This window comes from Symsagittifera roscoffensis, chromosome 1 (genome assembly GCF_963678635.1).
Source record: "Symsagittifera roscoffensis chromosome 1, txSymRosc1.1, whole genome shotgun sequence".
NCBI classification, from domain to species: domain Eukaryota; kingdom Metazoa; phylum Xenacoelomorpha; order Acoela; family Convolutidae; genus Symsagittifera; species Symsagittifera roscoffensis.
Genome location: NC_087062.1, coordinates 16,128,449 through 16,149,029, shown reverse-complemented (window position 1 = coordinate 16,149,029; position 20,581 = coordinate 16,128,449). Strand labels below are relative to the sequence as shown.

Genomic DNA, 20,581 nt, shown 5'->3' with positions numbered 1-20,581 from the left:
TATTAACGACATACAGCACGCAGTTTGCAATTCAAATGTGTTTATATTTGCAGATGATACAAACATATCATGTCAAACATCTATCTATGAAGATTACCAGTTAGATTTGACCAACATTTCTTCCTGGCTTTGTTCAAATAAATTAACCTTAAACTCAGATAAAAACTACTTTAATTAATTTTACTAAGGATAGAAGTGCTTCCAAACTTTCTTTTGATATACTTGATTTTACTTTTCAGCCGAAACCTTTTTGCAAATACCTAGGTGTCATTGTAGATGATAAGCTTAAATTTTTTCACCATATACTAATGTTCAATCAAAACTAGGTCGTCACTGTGGTGTAATATCAAACATGAGACATTATGTATCAAGATCCATCCTACCGAAACACTATATGTCGAATATCAAGCCAATAATACAAAATGGCTTGCTCGTCTACGGCGGCACGAGTTTTTCTTTTTTAAACCCAATTTTGAATATGCAACGAAAAATTGTTCGCATGATCTGCTTCAAAAGGAAATTTGATACAGTTACTAAATTCTTTTCTGATAACAAAATACTAACAGTTCATGAGCTATATGTGTACGATTTGATGAAGTTTTGTTTATGCTCACTAAATCAAAAACATCCAACTTGTTTTCTCAATTCTTTGTTTACTTTTTTGCCTATAATACGCGAATTTCAGAAGGTCGAATATTTGTTCCACCATTCGGTAGGAATAAGGTAAAATCATGTTCTTTGACTAATAAGGGTTCAATGTTATTGAATATTATGAGTATAAATAAGCTTTTACCTGAAAATATTGGATTGATGTCAAAAAATGAAGAATACAGTTTCGTCCATAAATTTAAAGATAATTTCATATGTGGAAATTACGAGTTGGTGCAAAACATATTTCTTTGAAATTTTTATTTTTAAAAAATGGTACCCCCTGGCTAAATGCTATCAAACAACCATTCTAGGGTTGCGATTCTATGCTGAAAATATGACCCTCCAAATCCTTGTAGTTTTCGAGATATCGCATTTTTTAGAAAATTTAAAAAAAATGAAAAAACTTAGAATTTTTTTTCAAATTATTTCTCATATTCTTAGTTCGTCAGCTGGAATGAGAACTGGCCGAAATGACAGGACTAGATGTAATAACTATTCCTTAATGAGGGCTTAATTTAAGGGAAAAATAAATTTTTCCTCACAATCCTATTTTCATTCGAATATAAATTTATCTTTATTACTTAGTTGCAATCCTAATTTGCTTAACGGGTAGACGTCAAGTAGGCACATACTGCGCCTTTTGTCTATCCCCTCCATTTTGTTGATTTAAAAATTTAAATAAATTGATGCTTGTATTATCAACTATATGGAGAAATAAATTATTCTTCTTCTTCTTCTAGACAACATTATTGTACTAGAAACAAATAGCGAAAATATACTAAATTTGTTATTTTGAAACTTAAAAAAATTCTGATAACAAAAAATGAAAATATTAATGAAAACTTGTGATTTAATAGCACTTAAGGCCTCTTTAAACTGAGTCTCTTGCTTAGCGAAGTTATAATCGTACAAGAAAATTGCGAAATAACTCATGGCTTCAATTAGCTTTGCCAAAAAATATGATAAAAACAGCAGACCGCTTAAGAAATATCGAAAAAATATATCCGAACAATGTTTTATTGAAAAAATTTTTTAAAGAAAATCGATAATTTCGAAAAATTTCGATGATTTTTTCCATTTTTTTTTTCAAAGAAGGTCGGAGAAGTGATTTGAAAATTTCAAACATAATTTGCCAAAGTTCAACCAATGTCAAAAAACGAAGGGAAACAAACTTTAAAACATGCGGTAAAGAAGCCGACAATAAATAAGTGAAAAAACAGCCGAAATATTTTCAGTGAAAAAAATCATGCACAAAAATCTTGCATCTACCATCTACAAAGCAAGCGCTAGCCCTTTATAGGCAAAAGAGGCAAGATGCGTAAGCTTCGCATTTCGCTTTGAAATGTACCATTCTGTCAAAACTATTTACTGGAAAAATAGTCTGGTACCCGGTTGCAATATCCTTGCTTATCGCAATTGTTATACGGAAACGAAATCAAAAACTGTTTTTCTATTTTCTTTGAATTTTCTGCCGTTTTTTTGGATGGACGACGAGGAGTTATTAGAAGTACAATCAGATTGGAAGAACACTCACGTCTTACCCTCTAGCGGTAAATTGATGAAATTAAGCCTCAAAAAACACTATTCTGATACAACACACAATCGGAGCTGTGTTATATTTAAGTATCCTCGGCCCTTGTTCTTTCCCACTGCAGGAGTGTTTTCAGAAAAAAGATCAATCAATAAAATTAGGGTGGGTGTTCAGCTCAGCGTATTCGTGTACACCAGCAAAACACGAAACGTAGGCAACAGAAAGTTTCAATGAAATCGAAAAACTTCAAGAATTTCAAAGAAAATTGCTCTTAAAATCCATTGAATTTCAACACGGAGGCGGAGCTGAGCTTCGCACCACTTCCAATCTAACAACTACAGGATTAAAACAGCAAGCGGCCCAAGAACTATCTAATAGGACTTCGAATGATGTAACCGTTGAAGAAAGAACTAGAAAAACAAAAAAACATCAGCAAAAAATTAATACTGATATTTTATTACAAAACAAACAAGCCGAAAACACCTCAGCAGAAACCCTTCACGATAAAAAAAAACTCAAAAACTAATTGAAAAAATTCCAGTCGCCTTTACATATAACGATTTAATTTGGAGAGAGAAATTTTCCGTCCTATAACAAACGAATTAAAATTGAACTTAAAAAAAACAAAGTCAAACTGCAAAAAATCAAATATGAGCGTGAAAAATTTTTAGGAATTTTCCTGAAAACTTTAAAACTCATCACGACCTATATAAAACCTTATCACTCATCACGACCTATATAAAAACCACCACGACCTCAATAACCTTACGTTATTGAAACGTGGTCATTCAAAAGAATGTATAATTGCCGATTTATATGCCTGATACAAAACATCTGGAACCAACAACTAGTATCGTTTCGTCAACCTAAAACTCATCACAGTCTGGCAACGCATGCAAGCTTGCATATGAAATACAGCTAATCTAATGATGAATGCAATTAAGTTACTTGCATGTTCCTCATACCGTTTCAAATTTTCGTCTTCTAGGAAAAAAGCGATTCGACTTCTCGGAAAAGATAACTTACCTTGTATTATAACAAAAACAAAACATTTCTGTATGAATGCTTTTTGTACTGATGATACTGCTCATAATCTATACCCGGACTTTTACAAAATAAATTTCAGACAGAAGATCACATGCGATACATAAAGCAACCCTAAAACGTTTACTTCTCAGGGACACCAATTCATTTGGCCCAAATTGGCTCGAAAACGATCGTTCCATTTTCTTAAGTTCAATTTCGACAAAAAATATTTTATCTGATATTTTATTAATTTACAACTTTGTTAGCCGTTTTAAATTCAATTCTTAGGCGAAATTCGAAGCTACTTTAGTCTTCATCCCTCTCTGTCTAGAGATAATCCAAGTAGAGAAAATCAAGTTCAAAAATTCTGCATTTTTCCTTTTTTCAGGTTTACTGAAATCGGTGCAAGCGCTGTAGTTTGATGAAATTTTGTTTCCATTTGTTTCCCATTTGAGGCAAAAAAAAGTCAGTACGAAAAAACACAGCCGCTAACAGACAGCAGGAAAAGAGTCAATGAACGCCAGTGAATACAAAAAAATACGTACTTGTTTTTTTTTAAAAAAAATCTCTTCTTTTGAATTTCCAAAAAATAGATAGCCTTAAAGCTATATGAATTTTTAGGAAAAACTACGACTTCCGCTTTTTTGGTAAAATTAACCCAGCTTGAGAAAACTAGATCAATAAGAAAAGTTTTATTTGGCTGGGAAATTCGATAATTAAATTCCACTTTCGAAACTTAAAATCGATTACGTTTTTCGTGACCATAACACTTTTACTGTTCGATAGTGCAGTTTGCCCTCCTTTTAATAGAGGAAATGAACTCAACTTAAAAAGAAATCAAAAAACAGACCGCGAAAAAAAATACATTTGAGCCTACACAAATTTTAGGATTTTTTCTGAAAAAAAAAATGAAAAAAAAACATCGCGACCTATGATAAGAGTTTGAGGTACGCCCATCGCCTCTTAACTATGCTATTTTGCAGTTTCTTCTCACTTTGTGTATTAGAAAGAACTACCGTGTAAGGCACCTCCTGCGCTTCGAACTTTTGAGAACTCGTAAAAAACCGCATAGATTGAAAAAAAGATCTGTAACCTTTGAGTGCACTCTGACAGCACCCAATAACAGGGTTCGTAATTTTGCTAAGTTTTTTATATCTAAGTTCTGTTAAATTTTTTAAAAAGACATTGAAAAACGTCACATCTTGGCAAATAAAAGCATTTGAGCAGTCGCATTTGGATGCAAAATTTGCAACTCCTGAGAGTACTCTCAGAGAACCCAACTACTGGGTTAAGAATTTCAAATTTCGAGGGAAATGAAAAACCATTAAAACGTCACATCTAAAAAATTACAAAAACTTGAACAGTCATACGTGGAGGCGAGATTCGCAACCCACTCGAGTACGCTGACAGCCCTCAACTGAAAGGTTGGGAATTATAAAATTTGAAGAAAATGAAATTAAAGTTTTCTAAAAAATTTTTCAAAAAATTCGCAAGAAAAGCCATATATCGAAAATTACAAAAAAAATTTGAGCAGTCATATTTGGCGATAAAATTCGTTCGCAACTCCTGAAACTACTTTGATAGCCCCCAATACAAGGAAGAGGGCTTCGAATTTCAATCAAAATATGAAAAACTACAATGATTTGAACAGTCATAATTAAATAATTAGAAGTGAAATTTGCTTCTTTCTATAGTATTCTGACAGCTCCCAAAATGGAGTGTTTGAAATTTCAAAAATTTGAACAAAAAAAAATAATTCAAGTTTTCGGAAAATGTTTTTGAAAAATCGCAATGTCTTATCTCGAAAACTAAGATCTTTTTAGCAGTCGCATTTGGATCTTGAAACTCCTGAGAGTATCCTCACAGTATCCAACTATAAGATAAGGAATTTCAAATCTTTTGAACTTTTTAACATTCAAGTTTTCTGAAAAATTAAAAAGAAATCATTAAACACGTCATATCTCGAAAACTACAAGGATTTGAGCAGCCATATTTGGATACAAGATTCGCAATCCTTGAGAGTACTCTGACAGCCGCCAAATACCGCCTTGCGAAATTCAACTTTCGCAAATTGAGTTTTCCGAAAAATTAAGTCGGAGGAATAAACACTAGATTCAAACCGGAAAATCGAAAAAAATATATCTTAAGCGTTGCAATAGACGATCTAGCTTAACCACGCATAGATACTTTATGCCCTTAACTGTTGCACAGAAACGCTTAAACATGGCAAGATACGTGTCATGCGCATTTAAATATAGTAAAGCATAAAACTTCAAGTTGGATCTTTCCAACAATAATACCCTTACACAGCGAACAATCCATCCGTCAATAGTAATCACTAAAAGCTTTACTTTTAGGAGCCTACACTTTGTTTGATCAACACCTTGCCAGAATTGAAAAATAGATTTGAATTACTTGAAACAGCTAATTATCATTATAGATGCAAAGCTCTAAATATAACATTAATCTGCAGGGAATTTCCAATCAAAAATAAGAATTTACAATTTATACTAAGACCAGTCATTTTAGAGATAATAATCTGGCTCATATATGTTGAAGATTTTCAGGGTTTTATAATTTCAGGCGAAGTAAATATTGATTTTGCCCGTGTAGTCAGCAGAAGCAAACACCTCTCCCACTTTCAAATCTCCAACTGTGAATCGTGACGAGACACCAGAACGTCCTTTAACCGCAGCCCACTCATTGCTATCTACTATTCCTATCGAGCTGTGAAGTGTCATGCTTATAGGCCCCATATTAAGGTCATCGTGGAAGTTGGATGTTACAGGAAGCGATGCTCCGCAAGTGGCAGTTTCGTCAGCTGATACGTGGTGGAACCCTGAATCGAACAGTTCTGATTCCTTCGAAGCTCCTCTGGATGACAAACGCCCCTCGGATACCTCATACTGAAGGGTCGCTGATTTCTTCTGAACCGGAGAACAAGATCTGTCTCTATGTATATTGGTAACAGTTTGGGTCGACAAGCTCTTAGAAGCTGCATTTTGTGCCGCCAAAGCCTTCAACTGTTGCTCTTGAACCCTCCTTTGACATCTGTCCAGACAGTCAATGGCTTCTACGGTTGGACTGAATGTAGCAGCAGTTACTGAAACCTCGTGTGATTGAATGCACTCAAATATTGTATTTTTTGATTTTCCATCCAGCGGTTCAGTATGCCAAATAAAAATTCCTTTACACTCTGATCCACTGATAATAAAATTTCCAAGTCTCGAAAAACCCGTTCGAATAGGACTGTTTTTGTTGGAATGGCCTTTGTATTTGGCTTTTTGTCGGAGAAATAACGCTCCGGCATTACTAATTTGCCCGGCTACTTTGTCTGAGTTCGCCAGAAATCCGTGAGAAGAAACGTTTGACGCCTCGTATAGTCGGATCCGACAATCACTTGAAGAAATCAAAAATGTTTCTGGGTTCCTTGGACTTTCTTGAATACTCACTATCTTTATGTTGGAACGCCTCAATTTTCCCTTCGAATTCAAAATTCTTGTTTCGGACAGCAAACGAAGTTGAACTGCATCTAGTTTCAGAACCTGACCATTTAAAGTTCCGATAAGTATATAGTCACCATTATTGTTATAGCACATTGAAGTTATTGGTTGTTTTTTGCCTCCCGTCGCCTCGTAAAAACTGAGCACTTTTTTCTCGGTGATAGACCAAATTCTAACTTTACCATCCATGGCACCGCTCAAAAATATATTTACTTTCAGATCTTTCGGCGGAAAGGACACACATGTCACTATGTTTTGATGATCAAAAGCGCCTAAACATTTATTCATATGGATATGCCACAGTCGGACGTTTTTATCCATCGACGCAGAAATCAGATATGAAGAATTTTGAGTAGACCAGGCAATATCCATGACGTCAGAAGAATGTTTCGAGAATGTTCTGTAAGGCTCGGGAAGAAACGGTGATGTGTGAAACGAAGTGTCTGTATTTGAGTCCTCACTTTTCAAGCTATTAGACTTCAAGCTGCCTTCTAGTGACTTTTGGGACGCATACGACATGGTTCCTGGATTTGCCACTGAAGCTCTAGTAGAACTCGCGCTTACCAGATTTAGATTTTCAAACTCACATCGGAGGACCCATACCCTAATCGCTTTATCTTGTCCAGCAGCTGCTAAATATTTCCCACAGTTTGAAAACTTCAGACACCAAATTGCGAGGTTGTGTTGATGTGATTCAATGGTTTGAACAATAGTAGTGCTCTTACTGAAGTTCTGTTCCCTGTCTTCGGGATAATTATCTGAAGCGTAACTTGGGATATGTTGATATAGAGATGAGTGAAAATCTTCCGCGTTCACGGCAGATGGTTTCGTATCTGTATCAGTTCCAGAAGTAACCAGTGCGTTCTCATTTTTAGCGCGCGGTTCCTTCTTCGACCTTGTTTTCTTGAACTTCGTTAAAAGTTTCCGTGGTGTCTCTCGGATTCCGAACATTCGCGAGCTTCTGGTTTCTTGAGTTGTATTCGTACTTTCGCTATAGTCAGACGCTGAGTCTTCTGTGGGAGCGTAATTTCTGTCTAACGTTTTGTAAAACTCGCAAGGACTATGAGCTCTGTGAGCTGGAGGCATCGAGCTTGTTTTCTTTTCCGACTTAGGCACTGAAAGGTATTCCGGAAAATCTGACGATGGTGTAAATGACGTCCCGCTATCGGAAGTCAATCCCGAATTTAAGTTGTCCAAACTGAGATGTTCCTTGCGTTTCCATTTCTTTTCATAAACGTGAAGCTTGGCTCCCGACGAGGTCGAATTATCAGTTCTACCATCGCTATCCGTTTCAGTGGACCGAGTTAAAGAAATCCGAGGAGCAATTTCGGGTTCGTTATCTGAGACAGTCGAGTACCCTATATGTGGTAATTGCACATTTTGTGACACTGGCGAGAAGTCGGCGTCATTCAAGGATTCATTGCTTCTATAATGTTCGTAATCATCTTGATCCCTGTTTCCAGAGCTCAAAGAATCGTCCACTATGTCCGAATTTTTATCGTTTAAACTCATATCATCGTAAATTTGAACTGCCTGAGAATTCAATGCAAAATTCTGGTCAGCTAAGCTTTTTAAGGTGTCCCCGCGACATGTTGAGAACTCGTCATTAGCTTTTAAAGTACTCGTATCAGGCCTAAAAGGAGACTCTTTTTGAGGCAGATCCATTTCACCGGTAATATCAAACCCATCGGCTGCGTCGAAAAATTTTTCGAGATTATCTTGATCATCATCATCGTCACATACACTGGTTGATGATACAGACATCTTGATTAAAGCCTAGAACCGTTTTAAAATTTCTCTATCGCCATCTATCTGAAAAATAAAATAGAGCTCTTACGTTTAAGAACAAGTCTCATTTCATGGCGTACGGAGCGTTATAAAATTCTATCGTGAAGCGCAGAATCTTCTTTATTAAAGATGCTCTAAAACAATTACAAAATTCCTTAGGGGAGCTTACATCTGTATTGCCGAGAACCAGTTGAATTTCAACGTATCGTAAACAGTGTAACAGTCGCCTTCTTAAGTCACATATGAGGTTGAAGAAAAATAGGCCTTATAACCATTGTCTCAAGAGTCAGGGACACTATCTCTTGTGTTTTTCTACCTCAAGCGGTCGGAGCCAATTCGGTTCACTTGCGACATGAGACTGCAAACCGCGTTACGGCTCAAAGGCTACTTCCAAAATACCCCCCCCCCCCCACTCTAGAAATAAGAACGTCCCCATGCTCAGGTCTCAAAATACCTTAAACACGCGAACGCTGTTAAAAACAAGGTCAGAACCTTCCGTATGGTTACATGTCAGTATTTAGACAGCCGCGTATTCATACTGGTCAGTATTTAGACAAATACTGTTTCAACCAATCAGAATCGAGACAAAGAAGAAATTAATAAATAATTATTATTTATTTTGGATTATTTATGTTTTTTCTCGATTCTGATTGGTTGAAACAGTATTTGTCTAAATACTGACCAGTATGAATACGCGGCTGTCTAAATACTGGCCGCACTCCCTTCCGTATACAGTTACTTTTTATTAGACAGTGGACCTTTGAACCATTTCAGATGGATCAACCTTAAACTCTCCCTAACACAACATAATAATGTAACCTTGTAAACGTTAAAACGTTTTCATTGCAAACTGCAACATCATCAGTAACTAAAGACAAAAAACATATATACATATGTACACATGATATTAGCGTACAAAATTAACAAAGTGGGAAAAAACTAAAAAGCAACCAAACCAACTACTATTGATAGAATTAAGACAGAGAAATCTGTGACAATAAAACTAAAACTAAAGTTTAATTTCCGTATTGATACTATTGATAGAATTAAGACAGAGAAATCTGTGACAATAAAACTAAAACTAAAGTTTCTAAGCTTCCGGTTACCTGAAAATGGAGTTTTTGATGACAAGACTGTACATAATTTCCGTAGAAAGTTACTTCGCTCTGAGTTATCCAAAGCACACGAGGTGTGCCAGTCGGTCATATTTGGAAGTTTGACCTTGAGAAAAACAAGAACGCTTAATTTTGGAGTGAAATTTGATTTTTCAAAAATTCGAATGGAGCCTGTCATGCACGATTTTCTCGCGATAACTGAAAACCGAAAAAGAGAAACAAGAACGATCGAGTAACAATCGCGGGAAAGTTGCCAGACAAAGCAGTAGGAAATTGCCATTCGCAATTTCCGTCACAATAAAACTAGAGTAGAGCTGTCCTATCTGAAACAGAAGGAAGCGTATTCCCGAGAATTGGACTATTATTACTCGACTGGATTATCATTCAAACTGGACTAGAGTGAAACTTCGATGGAAAGGTGGACAGCTTGAGTGTCCCAATGGTTCACTAGAAACCATACTCTAGAGTTCAAACTTGGTCCTGTTATTGAAACTGATAAACATTAAACTCATTTAGTTACATTATTTAAATCTCGAATTGATTACCGACTTAATTACTCCCAGTTCTTGAGCGTGCTACGATGTGAGTACTCAATTTAAATTTCTAGAGTGTGTTTTATGATTGTTATGTTGAGGTAAGGCGAGTTTTAGGTTGATCCATCTGAAATGGATCAAAGTTCCACTGTCTGATAAAAAGTAACTTAACGGATTGTTCTGACACGGTTTTTAACGGCGTTCATGTATTTTGGGTATCTAGAGACCTAAGTATGGGGACGTTCTTTTTTCTAGAGTGGGGGGATATTTTGGTAGTAGCCTTTAAGCTGTAACGAGTCGTAGTCTCATGTCACAAGCGAACCGAATTGGCTCCGACTGATTTGAGGTAGAAAAACACAAGAGATAGTGTCCCTGACTCTTGAGCCAATGGTTATAGGGCCTATTTTTCTTAAGCCTCAAGTGTGACTACAGTAGACGAATCTTACAAGGCGAAACTTAATTCTACGACAAAAACAGATGAAATTAGGCGTCTTCTTGCTGATGCTTGTGGCGTATTATTCTTACATAGTGTTGTTTTTTATACTCGTCAGTTTATGAGAGACGTCACTCGTAAAACGAAGCACACGCACGAAATGAAGATTCAAATTTTATCTGAGCGTCAAAGTAAGCCACTGAGGACGGTTAAAGATATGTTAAGATTCTTGACGATAGTATTAGTCCACCTTCTTGGGTTACTGACTTGTTATCCCTAGGCCCTAAGCATCCAATTCTTGACAAGTTCCGTGAGCTTCATTTTCTTGCTGATGTTGATTCTTTGTTGAGAACACTTAAAGAAAACGATGCTTCTAATGATTGTTTGAATGATGTTAATGCGCTTGCACAGTGGTATGTCAAAAAAGCAAAACAACAACGACCTGATCGTGCTCTCTCTAAAGTGAATCACTACATGAAAAGAAACGATATAAAAGCTGTTCCTTTTGACAAAGGGTCTGGTTTTGCCTTGATGACATCAAACCAGTACGAGACAAAACTTCTGGAGGTGTTGTCTGGTGATCAATTTCAGACGTTGAGAGCAGTGAAAGGTAAACCCCTGTTGTTGAAAATTGAAGAACGTTTTAACAAGTCCCTGCAAACTCTTTGTGAACATGGGAGTATCTCGCAGGCGTTTTATCAGTCCACGCGTGCCACTGGCTCTCAGTCAGCTAGATTGTATGGTCTCGCTAAGTTGCACAAAGACAATGTGCCATTATGCCCCGTTTTATCTTTACCAGGTAGCTGCTATCACAAACTGAACAAAATTTTATCGCGTTTCTTCGACAAAGTGCCTGGAGCGAATATCGAGACTTGTACTCCGGCAAAGAAGGATCTGCTAGCCAGCTCCACTATTGATGAAGATGAAACCGTTTTTTCCCTTGACGTGAAGAGCTTGTATACTAACGTTCCAGTTCAGGAAGCCATCATTCATGCTGTGGAATGTTTGTATAGTTCTGAATGCGTTCCTGAGTTCGAGAAAGACGTGTTCATTCAGCTTATGAAATTGGCGGTCACAGAAGTTCATTTCATGGCTTGTGGGCAGTGGTTTCTTCAGAAAGACGGCGTTGCCATGGGCTCTAGTCTTGCAGTTTTTCCGGCGAACTTGTGGCCGAAGAAATTTGAGGAAAAGATACGCCTAGAAGTCACTAGACCACCTAGCACTGTGGAGAGCAACATTTGTAAGGTGTGTCTTGAGTTGGTCACTTGGGAGGGCAGCTCTGTTTTTTGTGACGGCTGCTGTACCTGGTGCCATGCATGAAGCTTGCATCGGGTTCGCGGTGTCAGAAATTACCAATTCTGAGTGGTTTTGTTCTGCTTGTACGGAGTATAACAGAACTATCGAGACTTGCAAAATTTTCGGTAGGTATGTCGATGATGTTATACGAAGCTCTAAAAATGCCAATATTGAGAGTATTTTATCGTTTGTCAATAGTTTACATGTTAACCTTGAATTTACCATCGAAAGGTTAAATGACCGGAAAATCCCGTTTCTTGATATATTGGTAACTTTGCGAGACAAGAGACTTAACACTGAGTGGTATTTAAAACCTACTGACACAGGTATTTTGCTCAATTTTCGGGCAACAGCTCCGATAAGATTCAAGAAAAACATCATTCAGGGTACTGTACATCGCATTTTTAATGCTACGTCTGACTGGAGTTCTTTTCATACTGCTATCGAACGTGCTTGTGTTTTTTTCGAGCAAAATTAATATCCTCCAGTCTTTTATCAACCTATTATACGCAATACTATCACAAAAATTTTGACGACTGAAGGTACCCCAACGTCGGAGGACCGCAAAAAACCGGAAAAGCCGACAATGTCCAACAACTTGGTGATGCAGTATCGTGGCAATATATCTGATACGTTTGCTAGAAGACTCAAAAATTTACTGGTAGTTCTGTTTATTTTACAACTCGAAAACTTAAATCTGCACTTCCTTCCTTGAAAAATTCTATCCCTTCCGAGCTCCAAAGTGGTGTTATTTATCAATTGACGTGTTCTGGGTGTTCATCCAGCTACGTCGGAAAGACCATCCGACACTTCAAAACCCGTTTTGCTGAGCATAGAAAAAAGGATTCACCAGTTGGAATGCACACAAGGTCATGTGGAGACAAAAACCAGCAGTTAGACTTCAAAATTTTAGATAAATGTACGGACAACTACAAACTTCTGACTTTGGAAGCATTGTACATACAGAGAACCAAGCCGTGCCTCAACCAGCACGAGGATTACCGACAAAGAGAGCTAACTATTAAACTTTAGTTTTAGTTTTATTGTCACAGATTTCTCTGTCTTAATTCTATCAATAGTAGTTGGTTTGTTTGCTTTTTAGTTTTTTCCCACTTTGTTAATTTTGTACGCTAATATCATGTGTACATATGTATATATGTTTTTTGTTTTTTAGTTACTGATGATGTTGCAGTTTACAATGAAAACGTTTTAACTTGATGTGTTTTTTACATAATAATGTAAAACACTCAAGACATTAAAATTGGGTATCTACCGACACGACTTCTAGAATCGAGTAACTAAATTAATAAGCAACTCTAGAATTAATCCGGTAATCAAGTCTAACTTAGAAGTTTGAAATGAATAAGTTTTATCTCAAGACACAAGTTTTCTATTTGGACCATTGGGCAACTTCAGTTGTCCACCTTTCCACCGAAGGTTCACTCTGGTCCGCTCTCGTTCGGTTTATCTGGCGAAATTGCGAATTGCAATTTCACGCTCCTATTTTTTGGACTACTTTAACCGCGATTGTAGTTCGATTCTCATTATTTTCTCGTATTTTCAGTTTTGGCGAGAAACTTGAGCCTGACAAGCTCAATTCGAATTTTTGAAAAATTGCATTTCAACTCCCAAAATCAAGACTAAACGTTGCTCAAGGTCGAACTTCGAATTAAGACTGACTGGCACATACTCCCCGGACTCAAAATTGATGTCCTCTTTGCGTGTCGTTGTCTGTCAGTGAGCCCTCAGAATGTTGAGTGCGCCTCAAGATACAAAACCAGTGGTCATTAACAGAAATTTGCAGCAGATTTAACTTTATCTACACCCCAAAATTCACAGCCATGCAAAGTTGTCACATTTTCGCTAAACAGCAATCGAAATCTGCATTCACCTGCACCCTAAATTTCCGCTTTGTAAACTATCTTTAAAATTTCTTTTATTTTGCCAATTCAGAAAATTGTCATGCAGCGTTTAGATTTATCTAGTAGATATATTATACTAATAACAATAATTCTTTCATTAAAATTTCTTTTCCGTGCCCTCAGATTTCACCTGAGTTCACACTCAAGCATCTTTCTCTTTCCCCTGCTCATGACTCAAGAACCAACCCCTGAACACCCTGTTCTGTTCGTGCCACTTCGAGGTACTGGGTCCTGACAAATTCGACACCGTAATTTGCCTCGCTAGTTCTTCTTCATCATCGTAACTGATCACGATCTCTTCCCATGCCTTCAGCTGATCGTATGCTCGCATCCATTACTTTTGCTCTTGTAATCTTTTCGCCTGATTTGGTAGACCCTTCACTTTAGACTCCCTATTCAAGCAAAAGGAGTTGTACAAACTCAAGCTCACGTTCTTCGCCAGGTCCTCCTCCAGTATCGATTCTCTCACCTTGGTATTATTTCTAGACACTCTACCAACCCTTTTCCAACCTGTGCTTATCGCATTACTATGAGTTAGCAAGAGTCTCTTGAAGGCCTCTGGCCCGATCTAGAACAGGAACTGTCGATATTTTTTCTGATGCTTGTTTATGTGATTCTTCGTCACCGTGTACAACCAAAACGTCAGCGTCGCTCGAAATCATGAAAAGAATCTTATGCGACTCCACACGTGCCTCACCTCCTTGGGCACAGCGAATACTTTACACGCAGTCTCAAACAACTCAAGCCTCCGGCTGTAGTCGATGGCATGTATTGACTCCACTGTTGGTGCCCTCGACACTGTTGGTGCCCTCGAGACAATGCAAGGGCATTCCCCGTGTGTCAGTTTGATGCTCCGGAGACTCCGCTGTCCTGAAGCTTCCAACAGAGGTTCAAACTTCATCGTCTTTTCATGCATCACGTCGTTTTTTTCCATGGTTGGTGCACTATTCATCGGTTTCCCAATCGTATTCTGCCTTTCAAAGTCACTCGTGTTTTCTTTTTCTAAACTCCAGAGCTCTTCGCCCCAGATCTCACTCAAGTCTTCTCTTCGATCTCCAGGCTATGAGAGTGGTGCGACATTCGTGCCCATCGTACACACTTGGGCACCAAAAAAGCGTTGTCGATTAGCACCCACTGACTAAATGCTTCCACCATCGCCATGTGTAATGGATTATGGCATCTGCACAGGTTGGCCATGACTGATCCCACCATAGACTTCGCATTTGTTTGTAAACTGTAGGCCTCGCTCACAGGAAATCCCATCTCCGCCTCAAGACCGATCTTCCATCCCCTGATCATTTGCTACACTCCTGGCCAAGACTCCACACTTAACGCTTCCACCAAATGGTAACGGCATCTCTAGAGATTGTAAACTGCACATCCTTAAAAAGAATCCCAATGCCGTCGCTATATTTACAGTAGTGCTCGCGTAACTCTCAGCCACTATCTGCACCTCGCTCTTCTCCTTCTCCGAGATGTCATCGCACCATGTGGCTAAATCCTCCCTCTGAAAGGATTGTATTCTGACACAGGACCGCCCATCACAAGAATGCTCTCCTCCTCCACATGCCAGGTCCAGACAACTGCCAGGCTCGGTCTTCTTTACTAGCTTATCCAGCTTGATGGTTGCTCCCTCTGATTCCCCTTGATGAGGTAGGATCAATTTATGCACTATATTCAAATTCCCCAAATCTTCATCCTTCGTTGGCGATAATCTCACCCGCTCCGTAACTTCTTCGATCAGGCTCGCGTGGGGATGTGGGCACCAAAATGGTCTCAGCAACTTCCAAATGGTCTCCAAATTTGTAGACAACACGTCGTTTCCGCTTCCCAGTCGTAGTTCGACCTTTTTGTCCGAACGCGGGACGCTGATAATTTCCGGCATCTTCTCAAGTAGCAGACCTAGACTCGGTCTTTCCCTTTTCGTCGGGTCAATCTCGACTATTTTCTCCGTCCAGAACTTTAACAATTCCGCCACTTCAAAATTCATGCAAGCGTTTCCATCTTCCGAGTCCAAGAAAGGGTTGTAAGCTATCCCCATCACTCCAGACACATATTGATATTCTCCCCGTTTTGTGGGCCTTCCCATGATTCTCTAGAGACTGCCTTGAGCCATCCCCCTTGGCAATCCCATTACTCTGGTACACATTCAGGATGACGGTGGAGACTCGCCTTTCCATTGTCTTGCTTCCTATCTCTCTCTGGTGGCACGTCTTGAAGGCGGTGTCAGACATCACTGACATGATCCATATCAAGAAACAGGTGGCATTTTTCCTCATCGCTAGACTCAATCCCGAGTTATCTCGAGCAATGTGTTGCGCCAACATTTGGTACACGCGCAAACTCTCATCGCATTTTGAGTTTGTCGTACAAAGTCAACGCTTCCAACGCCACTCCCGCTAAGCTCCATGAAAACAGCAACTCTCCGGCTGTCCTGAAAAAAGGATTCGCCATCAATGATGATGCCGACGAGGGTGCTCTCATCGCATCTTCAAATTATTCCAGAAGCAAGTTTTCCCAAGTTCGCCCAGCTGGCTCTCCAACTCTAGCTTGTTAACTTCGGCCCTCTGTTGGTAGCCCAATTCCGGCGCTTCCGGGATACTTCGCAATCAAGCGAGCGGTGTTCCTCGTCGCACTTCTCTCAAGAGGGTCCCTTGTCCTTTACTTCCCAGTATCCTCGTGTTGTGTCGAGATCTATTCTTTACGGATATCCACCTCCCATATTTAATCACTGGTGGACCCTCCTTTTCGCATTCGCCTTCTGAGGTTTGAAGTCTTCCTCTTTCCCTGGAATCCTTGAGGCCTCCACTTCGACCAACACCTCAGCCAACCTCCTGGCCGTCGAGCCGCCCTTGTATGCCTCTGTCTTCCATCGCGCCAGATCCATGGGAGCCATCTCGTTCAAATTCTTTTCTGAAACTGCTTCCGCCGAAAGACTTGCCTCTTTTGCTTCCCGTTTCCTCTTCCTAGGTCTTACTCCTCTACTCGGGGTCGTCGTCACTACCATTACCGACTCGACTTCTTCGTCCAGATCCCCTCTCTCCGACTCTTGCCTCCCCCTTAAGAATATTAATATCTTTAGCTATATTACTAGTTTTAGTTTTATCATCCATTCCGACACTAAGTTTTTCACCATCAGTTTTTTTTCAGAGTAGAGCTATCTTTACATGGGTTAGCCCCGGTATTCTACTTCTGCTTCCTTAGGCTAATCATCTTCTCAAGCTGCTCTTTCCTCACTTTCTCGTCCAGTCCAGTGTCTATCAGGACAGGTTCTCCAAACTTCACCACTGTGTCCCACAACTCTTCCTTGAATTCATCCACATTAGCCTTGTTCTCCACTCTCTGGTTGAACTCGCTCAAGAAACCTTGCCACGACTTTTCATCTAGCGTGCTCAGAAACATCCTTTTGTTGCCCTCAAAGGTGTTTTTCTACCTTACTTCAATGGTCCAGAGCACCATTCGCATGTTGGAGGGTTCACTAGCCAGAGGCAGCTCAAGATTCTTTCGGGGTGACCCCAAAGGTGGAGTGGCCGTGTTTGCCAGTCATCTTTTAGTCTTGCAATAACTCACGCGTGGTGCCGGGACTGAAATCCCTATCCGTTGCCCCTTCGTCGGGCGTAGTCACCACCTCCATTTCTTCTCCAACCTCGCTGACGGTTTCGTCCATGCTTTCTCCCTCTCCTGACTCGGCTTGGTCCCTGTCTAGGGCGTCCGTGAATTTGTTCTCCACGGGAAGGCTTCTCTTGTCTTCTGGGGTTCCCACTGATAGGGATGAAGGTGTCGTCAGATCCGCTACCTTATATTCAGTGAGGGGTACGTACAAAACTCCTGTTTCATCCAACTTCCGTCCGTCCTGCTGCAACTCCACTTCTTGCAATCCATAGGGTGCCAGATGTCTTCTCGTGCTGAACTTCATATCATCTTTCAGAACTAAGTGAACTTCCTCCACAACCATCCTTCCGTCGTCATAGATGGTCAACTTACTCTCAAATCCTGCCTTCTCAAGCGTCTTCAGAACTTCTCGAACCTCATACTTTGGAGGCATTGATCCCCGCATCTTCTTTGCTTGCGTAGTCCACGAATTTATTTAGATTTCACAGGTGGGGAAATATACTGCTGCCGAATACCCGATGAACAAGGGGTCCCAGCTGTCCGTGAACATCTTCTGCTGCTGCTCCACCGTTGCTCTCGCATGTAGGGAGGGACTACCAAAGGGCTATTCATTCCCAACGTCATCCGCCTCACTGTCGGGAACTCGGGAATCGCGGCGGGTAACACGTCCAACTCGAGTTTTGTTTCTAGCTCCCTCTTTGCGAACTCGAAGCTCTTCGTCCACGCCGGGATTCTCAAGACTTCACTCGTGTCTCTTGCTACTGGATTCAAATTCCAGATTTTTGGATAGACTTCGATGGGACCTTCTTGTTCCCCCCATCCTGCATTGCAACTGACCCCTAAAGTTGAGCATTATTAGCTCTGGGTCCTTTATTTTCCCGAAAAGTACTGTTTCACTTATTCGCGCTCTCAAGTCCTCCTGTCTGCACTAGTTCAGTGCCGTCCCATCCCGATTAGACTCACGTGCACTACTGAGTGACGGTACAATGCCACAAGCAGATCCGGGAAGGCGTACGTCACGGCTGGCCCGTAGACACAGGTCACCACCTCTCCCAGCCCCGTGATCATCCCCAAGGGATCAGATCTCATCGCCAAGCACAAGTCGGTTAGGAGAGGTATGCCTCCATTTGCCTCCCTCACTTCTTCTCTAGTCTTTGCACTTTTTTCTTCGCCTGTCAAATGCCGGTTCCGCATCAAGATATACTCCACCAGTAGCGTCTTCAGTCTGGCAGCACACTTGTAGGAATAAGTCTCCACACTCGGGTGGGCCTTCCTCACCGACAGGGGTTCCCCATATTTCATCAGTCGATGAAATGCCGTTAGGTCCCTATGTGTCAAGGTCAATTACCCGTCGATTCGGAGCGTCTCCACATCTCTGCTAAACATATATGCCGGGCCCATGTTGAACAAGTAACAGGGGTATACCAGGTACAAGGCCAGTAGGAGGTTGATAGGCATGTTCAAGAGTTCTTGCACAAACGCCTCGAAAATCGTACTCCCCGCAAAGAACACTTTGTCCATGTACTTCTTCTCCCAACATGGACTCAAGAATCTCAAGATCTCGTGCGACTTCCGGGTCCTCAGTTCGCCCTTTGCATACTCCCTCCAGAAGCCTCCGATAGTGACTTCATTGGCTGCTGTGACAACCCTCCCCCCACAGAAACTCCCATATTTGCTTCACCAGCCGTGGAGCACTCTCTCTCGTTTTTTTCGTTACGTTCTGAAGTCACGGGGCCAGGAACTGCCATCTTCCTCTCTCTTGCGTTAGACGATATGCCATCGACTACACTTGCTTTTCGGCTGCAGCTACATTCTTCCTCTCGTTGTTTGGCCCCCTCGCCTTTTTAGTGGAGCTCGTAATCACCAGGTCCATACTCCGAAACCACAGGCTGGCTGTCAGATGAGCTATCACAGGATGGTCATCCCCCACCTCTGGGTTGAAATTCAGTTGCCGGGCAAGGTTCGACACCTCCAGACAAAGGACCTCATCCAACACGATCAAGATATCCGCGAGCTCGTAAAGGCCCCTTAGAGCGTGGGACACATCCGCCCACGCGGCTGCCACCTCCGACTTTAGAAGTCTCAAGTTCACTGGCTCTATCTCACGATTTGGGTCCGCCATTAGCATCCGTCATCCGTTTTCCTCCGCAATCAGAATCAACATGGTATTAACGAACTGCAAAGCAGGTGGCATGCCTGCGTATCCTGGTGATGACGCGAATACCACTTTTGTTTTCGATCCCAATCGGGATGGTACCAGTTCCTGCACCTCATTCATTGCTGCAAACAGCGTCTGGATTGCCTTCCAGATCTTCTTTGGTGTAAGCTCCCCACTTCTCAAGTGCTCAATAGTCTCGCCGCGTGTAGGTGATCATTCATTCCCGCGAACAACAGTAACTCCGGCTCACACGTGTCTCCGACTTTATCGCCACGATCAGGGTCAACATCTGATTCAGCTCTGCTCCCGGTACTAAGTACACCAAGGTCTCTGGCAAAAACAACTTTCGTGACGTCCCCTCGAAGTCCGATCCCGCCACAATGATTGCTCTCGCCGCTCCGGGATCCGATCGATCATAAACTGCCAACCTCTTGGCCAGCGCTGAAGTTCCACAGGATCTCCCGTACCTTGGGTCTTCCATAAGTTTTGCACCCAAGTACGCCGTGTCAGGAAGCTCCATGCTCTTCGGCTCAAGAAGCTTGTCCATCGCCACTCTGATCCTGGCTATACTGGTCCGATGCTTGGAAGGCTCCACTACTTCCCAGTTCCTTGAGAGTTTTGTAATTGATTGGTCCCATTATAGATTTCTGGAGAACCCCCGTCAAGTCTTCCGTCTCCAATGTCTTGGCTCGAGAGAAGTGCGCCTCATGGGACTTCAGCCAATCCACACAATAGTGATTACTCAAGTCGTCGTGTGACAGACTCTTGAGCCCCAAGACCTTGCAGGTCAAATCTTGCTTGCAGGCCAAATCCTTGCTTGCAGGCCAAATCCTGGAGATCCAGATCCTTCACTCGTTCCAAGTACTGGGTTCTGCTTGCTTCCCCCGGACCTTCCACTTTCTTCTTGTTGTCCACCATCACCATTGACGACACACCCGAGCTCTGGGGCGTAGAAGACTCCGCCTCCTTGTCGCCCTCCATGGGTGTCGATCTCAACTGTCTGCTTCTGCTGC

The 20,581-nt window shown here is 41.0% G+C and overlaps 3 protein-coding genes across 3 annotated transcripts in view; 2 read left to right on the top strand and 1 right to left on the bottom strand.

Moving 5' to 3' along the window:
- LOC134852955 (voltage-gated hydrogen channel 1-like) overlaps positions 1-20,581 on the top strand; it is a 376,534-nt gene that overhangs the window by 64,250 nt on the left and 291,703 nt on the right. The window lies entirely within an intron of this gene.
- Positions 5,602-8,528, bottom strand: LOC134852109 (WD repeat-containing protein 44-like). Its single transcript, XM_063868430.1, has one exon. It carries the CDS (start codon positions 8,473-8,475, stop codon positions 5,788-5,790), a length of 2,688 nt encoding a protein of 895 aa, XP_063724500.1. The 5' UTR covers positions 8,476-8,528; the 3' UTR covers positions 5,602-5,787.
- LOC134848767 (uncharacterized) lies at positions 11,112-11,900 on the top strand. The gene has a single exon (XM_063866312.1). The coding sequence runs from the start codon at positions 11,112-11,114 to the stop codon at positions 11,898-11,900; it is 789 nt and encodes a 262-aa protein (XP_063722382.1).

Excerpts from the sequence above, each read along its gene's own strand:
- LOC134852109 (XM_063868430.1), bottom strand. The coding sequence starts at position 8,475 with ATGTCTGTATCATCAACCAGTGTATGTGACGATGATGATGATCAAGAT.
- LOC134848767 (XM_063866312.1), top strand. The coding sequence starts at position 11,112 with ATGACATCAAACCAGTACGAGACAAAACTTCTGGAGGTGTTGTCTGGT.